The following is an 11113-nucleotide window of genomic DNA, read 5'->3' as shown; positions in this document are numbered from 1 at the left end:
ACCCACATGTCCCCACCCGACACACACACCCACACGTCCCCACCCGACACACACACCCACACGTCCCCACCCGACACACACCCACATGTCCCCACCCGACACACACACCTACACGTCCCCACCCGACACACACACCCACACGTCCCCACCCGACACACACCCACACGTCCCCACCCGACACACACACCCACATGTCCCCACACACACACACACCCACATGTCCCCACCCGAAACACCCACATGTCCCCACCCGACACACCCACATGTCCCCATGCACCCAACACACATGTCCCTACCCGACACACACACACACACATGTCCCCACCCGACACACACACACACATGTCCCCACCCGACACACCCACATGTCCCCATGCACCCAACACTCATGTCCCTACCCGACACACACACATGTCCCCACCCGACACACCCCCCATGCACCCAACACACATGTCCCTACCCGACACACACACATGTCCCCACCCGACACACCCCCCATGCACCCAACACACATGTCCCTACCCGACACACACACCTGCACACACACACACACACACACACACACACACACATATATATACTCACTCCCCCCCCACACACACACACAAACCTCCAACCCAAAGCAGCCAAACAGCCATGCTAACCAGAGTGTGGGATCATTTGGTCAGACTGGTCAAGAAGTGATGCAGCACCTTGTGGAAGAAGTCGGGCTTGTCCTTGTAGCACGCATGTCCAGCTCGGATCATTTGGTCAGACTGGTCAAGAAGTGATACAGAACCTTGTGGAAGAGGTCGGGCTTGTCCTTGTAGCACGCATGTCCAGCTCGGATCATTTGGTCAGACTGGTCAAGAAGTGATGCAGCACCTTGTGGAAGAAGTCGGGCTTGTCCTTGTAGCACGCATGTCCAGCTCGGATCATTTGGTCAGACTGGTCAAGAAGTGATGCAGCACCTTGTGGAAGAGGTCGGGCTTGTCCTTGTAGCACGCATGTCCTGCTCCAGGGATGGGGGCGATCTGAGCTTTGGGCAGCGCCTGGAGATCCTCTCTGCTCCTTGTGCCAAGAAGAGTGTCCTGGGTTCCATACACTATCAGTGTTGGCACCTGTAACACCCAAGGCAGGGAATCTACACTATCAGTGTTGGCACCTGTAACACCCAAGGCAGGGAATCTATCAGTGTTGACACCTGTAACACCCAAGGCAGGGAATCTATCAGTGTTGGCACCTGTAACACCCAAGGCAGGGAATCTATCAGTGTTGACACCTGTAACACCCAAGGCAGGGAATCTATCAGTGTTGACACCTGTAACACCCAAGACAGGGAATCTATCAGTGTTGACACCTGTAACACCCAAGGCAGGGAATCTATCAGTGTTGACACCTGTAACACCCAAGGCAGGGAATCTATCAGTGTTGACACCTGTAACACCCAAGGCAGGGAATCTATCAGTGTTGACACCTGTAACACCCAAGGCAGGGAATCTAACAGTGTTGACACCTGTAACACCCAAGGCAGGGAATCTATCAGGAGAGTGGAACCCTTCTTTAAGACCCCCAAATTTAAGATTTACCCCCTTTCAAGACCCTTTACACCCCAAATTCCAATGTCTGTTATACTAAATGGCAAAATAAATTCTTGTTCTTGTTCTTGTTTTTCAGATGTTCTGTTTTTAACTTCTGTAAATTTACATCTATTTAAAACTCCCTCCTAGCTGATTTTCTCAGATTTCTGAAGGTCATAAAAGGGTGATTTTCTGAATCACAAAGCATAGTCAGATAATCGTTATCCAAACACAGACACTTTAAAACCATTATTGTCAACACACAGGCAGGTGCAGAGGACCCCCCCCCCTTTCCTTCCTGGGTGGCCTTGCACTTTGCACTCATGTTTATGAGGCAACAAAAAATGAAGGTGATTGCATCATTCTTTGAGCTGTCGCTACAACATGTGTTATAACCTACATGCACCCTCCCCTCCACACCTCAAATGAACCCATACCTGACTCTTAGGGTAGCTGAACTTCTCAATCATGAGAGGGTTGACAAAAATAAAGGCAGTGGCATGCTGCATGCTCTTGTTTCAGTAAGAGGAGCAATTACCCTCCCCCCCCCCCCCCGCAAAAAAACCAACAGGCCCCTACCTGACTCTTAGGCCTGTTAGACTTGAACTTGTGAGTCATCATAGGGGCCACACGGATGAATGGGGTGGCTCACTGCATGCTGTTGCTATGGTCACACACACAGAAGATAGAAAACAAATCCATACCAGACTCTTAGGGTAGTTGGCCTTGAACTTGTCGGTCATGACAGGGGCGACGGGAATGAAGGCTGCGGCTCGCTGCGCGCTGTCGCTACGGTCGGAGAAGAGGTACGGCAAGGAGAAATTGCCGCTCATGGAGGGGCTGACGATGACTGGGGCTGATCCCAGCGTCCCAACGAGGGCAGTCATGAACTCCTCTTCGGAGGCGACACCAAGTGATTCATCCTTACTTTTGCCAAAACCTAAAAAAGAAAAGAAAAGTGGGTGTGATGTGTTTGGTTTGAACAAGATTTTGTTCAATTAAGTCAAGATACAGCAGTAACAAAAACCACATGTGGGGTACCAAGTGCATACTTACTTTCTCCATAACTTTACCAAAAATGTGTGCTCTAACCAGTCAAAATGGTTTTCATCTTGCATCAAATATGCATTGCACAGGTGGATTAACTATGGCAATAGCTCTGTGACACAACTGCTATCTTTCTTGCCTGAAAAATCTATAGCAACAGCTATGTGACACAACTGTTATCTATCTTACCTGGCAAGTCTATGGCAACAGCTCCGTGACACAACTGTTATCTATCTCACCTGGCAAGTCTATGGCAACAGCTCTGTGACACAACTGTTATCTATCTCACCTGGCAAGTCTATGGCAACAGCTCTGTGACACAACTGTTATCTATCTCACCTGGCAAATCTATGGCAACAGATCGTGACACAACTGTTATCTATCTCACCTGGCAAATCTATGGCAACAGGTCGTGACACAACTTCTTCTTCTGCGTTCGTGGGTTGAAACTCCCACGTACACTCGTGTTTTTGCACGTATGGGATTTTACGTGTATAACCGTTTTTACACCGCCATTTAAGCAGCCATACGCCGCTTTCTGGGGAAGCATGCTGGGTATTTTCGTGTTTCTATAACCCACCGAACTCTGACATGGATTACAGGATCTTTTCCGTGCGCACTTGGTCTTGTACTTGCGTGTACACACGAAAGGGGATAAGCCACTAGCAGGTCTGCACATAAGTTGACCTGGGAGATCGGAAAAATCTCCACACTTAACCCACCAAGCGGCCGCGGCCGGGATTCGAACCCTCGACCTTCCGTTGAGGCCGACGTCTTACCACCCCGCCACAGCCCCCGTCCGTCACACAACTGTTATCTATCTCACCTGGCAAATCAATGGTAACAGTTCATGACACAACTGTTATCCATCTCACCTGGCAAATCTATGGCAACAGATCGTGACACAACTGTTATCTATCTCACCTGGCAAATCTATAGCAACAGATCATGACACAACTGTTATCTATCTCACCTGGCAAATCTATAGCAACAGATCGTGACACAACTGTTATCTATCTCACCTGGCAAATCTATGGCAACAGATCGTGACACAACTGTTATCTATCTCACCTGGCAAATCTATAGCAACAGATCGTGACACAACTGTTATCTATCTCACCTGGCAAATCTATAGCAACAGATCGTGACACAACTGTTATCTATCTCACCTGGCAAATCTATGGCAACAGATCGTGACACAACTGTTATCCATCTCACCTGGCAAATCTATAGCAACAGATCGTGACACAACTCTTATCTATCTCACTTGGCAAATCTATGGCAACAGCCTTGTATCCCCAGGATGCCAGCAGCCGCAGCGTTCTAATCCAGTCCTGTGAGGTGAAGGCCTGGCCGTGCAGCAGGAGAACTGTCACGGTGGGGCTTTCACTTTCAGCTGGCTCTGTCTGCTGGCTGTAGATTTTCAGTGTCTGAAACAGGTCAACAGTGTCTGAAACAGGTCAACATAGTCTAAAACAGGTCAACAGAGTCTGAAACAGGTCAACATAGTCTAAAACAGGTCAACAGAGTCTGAAACAGGTCAACATAGTCTAAAACAGGTCAACAGAGTCTGAAACAGACCAACAGTGTCTGAAACAGACCAACAGTGTCTGAAACAGGTCAACAGTGTCTGAAACAGGTCAACAGTGTCTGAAACAGTCCAACATAGTCTGAAACAGGTCAACAGTGTCTGAAACAGGTCAACAGTGTCTGAAACAGGTCAACAGTGTCTGAAACAGGTCAACAGTGTCTGGAACATGTCAACAGTGTCTGAAACAGGCCAACAGTGTTGTCTTTCCGAAGTGCTGTTTGACTGCTGTGGTTAATGCTCCCTGCAAGCCAGTTGACGTTTTGTTTGTTTTTATTGCACATAATTATGATGTCTATTTTAAATACACGAGCTTTCTTGTCGGCACACAGCTTCCAAAACATTATTTTTTTCTCCTGCAAAACTCAATCGAGTTCAGTCAAGAGCCTGCAAAGTTACAAACAACGGCTTTGCGTCACCCTTTTTGAACCCAGATGGTTTGGAAATCCAAACACAAAGAGACTGCCAACGTTCCGAAATTCAGAATAAAAAAACAAGAAAGGTAAGTTGTTGGAACGTTTGTTATTGACAAAACAAATGTTACATTCACAAATATATCGAACCAACGGTCCTTTAAGTGCACACACAAACAATTAGTTACGAAAACTTACCTGATGGAATTTTCTGCCACGAAGCCGCAAGCGAATGAATACTACATTCATTCATTATTATTCATTCACTTGCGGTTTCGTGGCAGGTGAAAGAAAATTCCATCAAGATAAGTTTTCCTAACTAATTGTTTGTTTGTGCACTTAAAAGACCGTTGGGTCGATATATATTTGTGAATGTAATGTATTTTTGTCAATAACAAACGTTCCAACAACTTACCTTTCTTGTTTTTTGATTCCAGATGGTTTGGGTTAGACATTTCCGGTCAGTCTTGGTTAGCTTACAAAAGTGGTCTTTACATAAAAAAACAACAAGAGGCGAAGCCTTCAAGGCTCACGTAAGAAATCGACAAACAGTAACACAAACTCAATCACTCCGTCACACATACACACACACAGTACACACACACACAGTAATCATAGGTGACACTGTGCAAGAAAGCAAGACACTAGATCTAGATCTGAATGGCCGATTTCGAAGAAAAACTAGTCTCGGCCCGCTCAAAATAACAATGACCGAGATTTTCAGTAATTCCTTCGCGTGACGTCTAACCCTCTTACGCCATAATGTCTTTCTTTCTTTCTTTCTTTCATTATTTGGTGTTTAACGTCGTTTTCAACCATTCAAGGTTATATCGCGACGGCGCCATAATGTGACGTCTTCAAATGTTAAAGTTTCTACCACAGACATACATACATACATACATACATACATACATACATACATACATACATACATACATACATACATACATACATACATACATACATACATACATACATACGCACGCACGCACGCACAGACAGACAAAAGTTAGCATCGCATAGGCTACACTTACGTGAGCCAAAAAGGAGTCGCACGCTGTCTCGGTGACCCAAACATTTTGAAGATGGCAAGCGGTATGGGAACGAGCCATTTGAGAATAGTTTGCGAGATCGACGGATGGAGAAGTCGGTAGCGAAAACCTATCACATAAAATTATACCCCTACAATTTCTCCACGGATTTAGAGGATTCAGGAAAAGGACCTTTCCAGGCACGAAATCTTAAGACTGCACACAAAAAAGCCCCAAAGCATCCCCCCCCCCCCCCCATCAAACAAAAGAAGAAAATCTGAGGATCTCAAGAATGTCTTGACCTTTGAAAATGCAGGAAGTGGAATTCTGCCTGTTGTGGACAACCCCCTCACCCCAAACAATGTTAGTAGTAGTACCTCACCTCTTCCTTTCAAGACCAAGCTAATTCGTTGAGCTTTTCTGGTCTGTAAACTGACCATTCTGAGACCCCTTCCTAGTAAGGCAAAAAAAAAAAAGGTGTGGTTACGGTAACAGCCAAACAAGAAGGGCAAAGCCCATACGACTCACATGCTTGACCTTGACTAAACCTAGCAATGACATCATACACTAAGAACTGCTGTACACATTTTTCCTACCAAAATACATGTGACCTTGACCCAAGGTCAAGGTCATCCAAGGTCATGCAACACAAAGCTGTTAATTCAAGACATAGGAAGTACAATGGTGCTTATTGGCTCTTTCTACCATGAGATATGGTCACTTTTAGTGGTTCACTACCTTATTTTGGTCACATTTCATAAGGGTCAAAGTGACCTTGACCTTGATCATATGTGACCAAATGTGTCTCATGATGAAAGCATAACATGTGCCCCACATAATTTTTAAGTTTGAAACAGTTATCTTCCATAGTTCAGGGTCAAGGTCACTTCAAAATATGTATACAATCCAACTTTGAAGAGCTCCTGTGACCTTGACCTTGAAGCAAGGTAAACCAAACTGGTATCAAAAGATGGGGCTTACTTTGCCCTATATATCATATATAGGTGAGGTATTCAATCTCAAAAACTTCAGAGAAAATGGGAAAAATGGGAAAAATAGCTGTTTTTTAGACAACATTTATGGCCCCTGCGACCTTGACCTTGAAGCAAGGTCAAGATGCTATGTATGTTTTTTGGGGCCTTGTCATCATACACCATCTTGCCAAATTTGGTACTGATAGACTGAATAGTGTCCAAGAAATATCCAACGTTAAAGTTTTCCGGACGGACGGACGGACGGACGGACGGACGGACGACTCGGGTGAGTACATAGACTCACTTTTGCTTCGCATGTGAGTCAAAAAAATAGGGTAGGAAGGTAGGCAATCACTTTTTTGTTTTTTAACTTTTTTTTCTAATGTGTACAAATTAAACCTACCGTACTTTCCGGGTGACAAGGCGCTTTGTTATCTAAGACGCACCCCCTTCTTTTTAAAAAAAAATTGTAATCCAGTCACCCATTGGACGCAGGGGGCCAATAGGGCGCACCAAAATGACCCAGTTTTTGCCATGAGAGGTGGTTCCCCTGTCATATCTGAGAGAGGAAACACTTCCTGCATCGGGGTCAGTGACCGGTCAGTGACCAAAGGCATTGTGATAGCTGGGTGGCCTTGTTAAAAGACACGACCTTCTTCCCAGGGGTCAATGACCCAGTTTTTGCCATGAGAGGTGGTTCCCCTGTCATATCTGAGAGAGGAAACACTTACTGCATCGGGGTCAGTGACCGGTCAGTGACCGAGTTTAACAGAGTGGAAATCTGTGTGTGCGGCCAGATCAAAGGCAGGGCAGTACCTAGTAGCTGAAACATGCATTATCACAAGTTGTTTGACTGGTACTCAAGCGGTCTCTTTGATTTTTTTCGTATTTCATACACGGATTAGGCGCTTCGTTATACAAGACGCAGGGGCCGAACTCGAGGAAAAAAGTCGCTCCTTATGACCCGGAAAGTACGGTACTTGACAGGGAAATAAGTGTGCGACACGGGCGCTTTCGCTTTCATTGCGTTTTTTGCACTTGTTTTTTTTGTTTGTTTGTTTGTTGACAAATGTAATAAAAAGTTATAGGATCGGCCCCTAAAAATAGGGTAGGTCGGGTTACCGTAACCACACCTATTTTTTTTTTAGGCCTAAGGCCTGATTTTCTGAAGATTTTTTCAGCCGGGTAACAAAATATCAGGCCTGGCCAGCTTACCTTGTCCTTGACTTTGACATCAATGGTTATTTTCTTTATTGCGATGGCGTTGATATCTGGACTGGGCGGGATGTCTGGCAGCTTGTTCACGTCTATTTCCTTCGACGTCTTGGTGTCTGTCAGTGTAAGAGGCAGTTCACTTGGTAAGGCTATCTTTTTTCCTGTGTAAACGATGGTGTAAAGAATACTTTCCAGGTTGTTACATATTGTCAGAGAATTCGGGAGGAATTTTTCTGCGAGTACGAAGATTTGATTTATGACGCGCAACTGACACTTCGGCCGGAATTTTTCTCGTTGAAACGAGAAAAGCATGCGATACGAGAAAAGCATGCGTATCGCATGCGAGACGATTTGCAAGCCAAGCGGGTGGGGATTTAGTCTCGGCAAAGAAACTACAATGCAGTGTTTGGTCTCGGTGAGACTGAAAGAGAGACAGAGAGCACGAGAGAGAGCGACAGGGACACACAGTGTCAGTGATTCAAGTTGGTGGCTTGGTGGCCAAAGGGATCCGGGTTCGATTCCCGGCATGGGCGGTCTTTTTTTTTTTAATTCTTGTTTACTATTGTTTATTATGAACGTTTTAATGTTTTATTTTACTCTAATAATTTTTTTCATTGTGTAAAATAAATAAATAATTTTTTTTTTAATCCACGTGCACAAGACAAAAACTTTCATACTGTGCCAAAGTGATCCGGGTTCGATGGGCGGTCTATTTTTTTTTAATTTTTAATTTTTTTTAATTCTTGTTTACTTTTGTTTATTATGAACGTTTTAATGTTTTATTTTACTCTAATAATTTTTTTGATCGTGTAAAGTAAATAAATAATTTTTTTTTTTTAATCCACGTGCACAAGACAAAAACTTTCATACTGGGGGAGCGAGCCAGTCTGAAGAGTACTCGGGTCCAGCGCCAGCGTTTTTTATTGCATATTTGTACCAGTTTCAAGTTGTCTGATTCAAACTAGATGTTGAATGAAACAGAAATAAAACGATTTCTTCGTGAACTTCAATTTTGTTTGAGTAATATATCAGGTGTACGATACATCTACACAGTTGTGTGTGTGTGTGTGTGTGTGTGTGTGTGTGTGTGTGTGTGTGTGTGTGTGTGTGTGCGTGTGTGTGTGTGTGTGTGTGTGTGTGTGTGTGTGTGTGTGTGTGTGTGTGTGTGTGTGTGTAAGAACTGTAACATGAATGACACTACTCACTGAGGAGTTCCAAACTCTTACCTTCCATTTTGACATGGACTTCATACCATATGACCCTTGGTACGAATGTGACCTCTTCCTCCTTATTTCCAACAGATTTGTTCAGCGGGGAGAGGAATGTACTACACAATGCAATAAAAGTCTAGAATTGGGATGTTTATTAAAGCAATAAAAGTCTAAAAGTGGGATGTTTATTAAAGCAATAAAAGTCTAAAAGTGGGATGTTTATTAAAGCAATAAAAGTCTAAAAGTGGGATGTTTATTAAAGCAATAAAAGTCTAGAATTGGGATGTTTATTAAAGCAATACAAATCTAGAATTGGGATGTTTATTAAAGCAATAAAAGTTTAAAAGTGGGATGTTTATTAAACAGCAAGTTCAGTGTACTACACCTATACTTATCTCTAAAAGTGTGATGTTTTATTCCACACATATTAAATTGGTTTGAATATTAAGAATTTACAATATCGTCCGCCACTTTATTATTTTGACTCTAAGAGCACATTTATAACTTTATCTTGTTGTGCTCCTTTAATATATCATAAATTTCATGGCTGTGTAAATAGAGAATACCATATCGCTTGCTGTGTTGTACCAGATTTACAGAAGTAGCTTTTTAAAATATTGAACTGCGAGCGAAAGCTCATGAGTGGTCTCTCTCAGGTATGTAGGATAAACATATATATGAATACAATACTATGTTATTCAACAGAAGGAGGATGGTCCAGAGATTCGAGGAGGTTCCAGGGATGCGCTCATCGTGCACGCTACAGCTGCCGGCAAATCAGGTAACGTTCGTTTGGCTTTCTGCATTAGCTCCCTTTCTTTCTCCCGTAATCAGGCTTCTCTAGGTTCTTCTCTCAGTCATGCTTCAAGTAGGACTCTTGTCAGCAGACTTGTTTTTCTTGATTAGATCTCTGTGCTTGACAATATGATAGCGGCGGCAAATGACTCAGCTCAAGTGTATGAGAGAGTAGTGGTACAGTGCTACAGTGCTACAGTGCTACAGTGGAACGCCCCTTTCAAGACCGAAACAAATACACAGTACAAAACGTCAGGTGTTGATGAGGAGTCTTAACGTTGCCACACAGTACAAAACGTCAGGTGTTGATAAGGAGTCTTAACGTTGCCGTTGGGGTATGATTACAGGTTATCAACGGAAAGTCTCAGTAAAAAGGGTCTTAAAAAGCAGGGAGTCTTCAATGGTGTGTGTGTGTGTCTGTGTGTGTGTGGGTGTGTGTGTATTTGTGTGTGTGTGGGTGTCTGTGTGTGGGTGTGTGTTTGTGTCTGTCTGTGTCTGTCTGTGTGGGTGTGTGTATTTATGTGTGTGTGGGTGTCTGTGTGTGGGTGTCTGTGTGTATGTGTGTCTGTGTGTATGTGTGTATGTGTGTCTGTGTGTCTGTATGTGTGTGTGTGTGTGTGTGTGTGTGTGTGTGTGTGTGTGTTAAATTTTAACTTAAAAGGGGTGTTCCACTGTATATCAATACAGAGCAAGGTAGGACTCTTGTAGACAGTCTTTGACTTAATCAGATCTCTTTGCTTGACAAAATACTCCTGGCAGATTACTGAGCTAGAAGCTATAGTAAAGTAGTATGATATTTACACAGATTACTGATCTAAAAGCTATGTTAAATTAGTATGATATACACACAGAGGAAAGCATATGATAAAGTGTAGTGACAGATATAAAGAGAAAAGGCTATTTTAGACAGGAGTGAGTATGACTGTCTAAACTGCAGGGAAATTTGGTGATAAATGTTAAAGCCCACTCACGATAATCTATGGGTGCACGTGGGAGTTGCAGCACATGGCGTAGAACACTGTCCACCACGAGAAGTGTTTCCGTCCCACAAAGTGCAGTGCCATCTCACTGATCATAATCTTATAGTCATGTCGGTAAACTTCCAACATTGGTGTGGGGTTGAATGTTACGCCTTTCTGTTTACTGCTGCAAGTAAAAGCTTTGTTAACCAGGGTAATAGATAAGCAAGTAAATACATTCCTTTTTTACATCCAGTCCAAAGGAAAAGTTTGTTGTTGTTGTTGTTGTTGTTGTTGAATTTTCTGTTCTGACGTTACTGT

General features: G+C 43.6%; 1 protein-coding gene across 1 annotated transcript; it reads right to left on the bottom strand.

The window, feature by feature from the left end:
• Positions 1-592: 592 nt before the first annotated feature.
• LOC138956506 (putative protein-lysine deacylase ABHD14B) lies at positions 593-9060 on the bottom strand. The gene is made up of 5 exons (XM_070327847.1): positions 9054-9060; positions 7828-8060; positions 3874-4036; positions 2264-2499; positions 593-1100 (listed from the first exon to the last, which is right to left on the bottom strand). Exons 1-5 carry the CDS (start codon positions 9058-9060, stop codon positions 915-917), a joined length of 825 nt encoding a protein of 274 aa, XP_070183948.1. The 3' UTR covers positions 593-914.
• Positions 9061-11113: the final 2053 nt, after the last annotated feature.

This window comes from Littorina saxatilis, unplaced genomic scaffold (assembly GCF_037325665.1).
Source record: "Littorina saxatilis isolate snail1 unplaced genomic scaffold, US_GU_Lsax_2.0 scaffold_452, whole genome shotgun sequence".
In the NCBI taxonomy this organism is placed as follows: Eukaryota; Metazoa; Mollusca; class Gastropoda; order Littorinimorpha; family Littorinidae; genus Littorina; species Littorina saxatilis.
This window is presented reverse-complemented; position numbering and strand designations above follow the sequence as displayed.

Coding starts and splice junctions, on each gene's coding strand:
- LOC138956506 (XM_070327847.1), bottom strand. Junction 4,037..7,827: donor ATGTCAAAGTCAAGGACAAG/GTAAGCTGGCCA, acceptor GACCTGTTTCAG/ACACTGAAAATCTACAGCCA. Junction 2,500..3,873: donor TGTTGCCATAGATTTGCCAA/GTGAGATAGATA, acceptor TTTCTTTTTTAG/GTTTTGGCAAAAGTAAGGAT.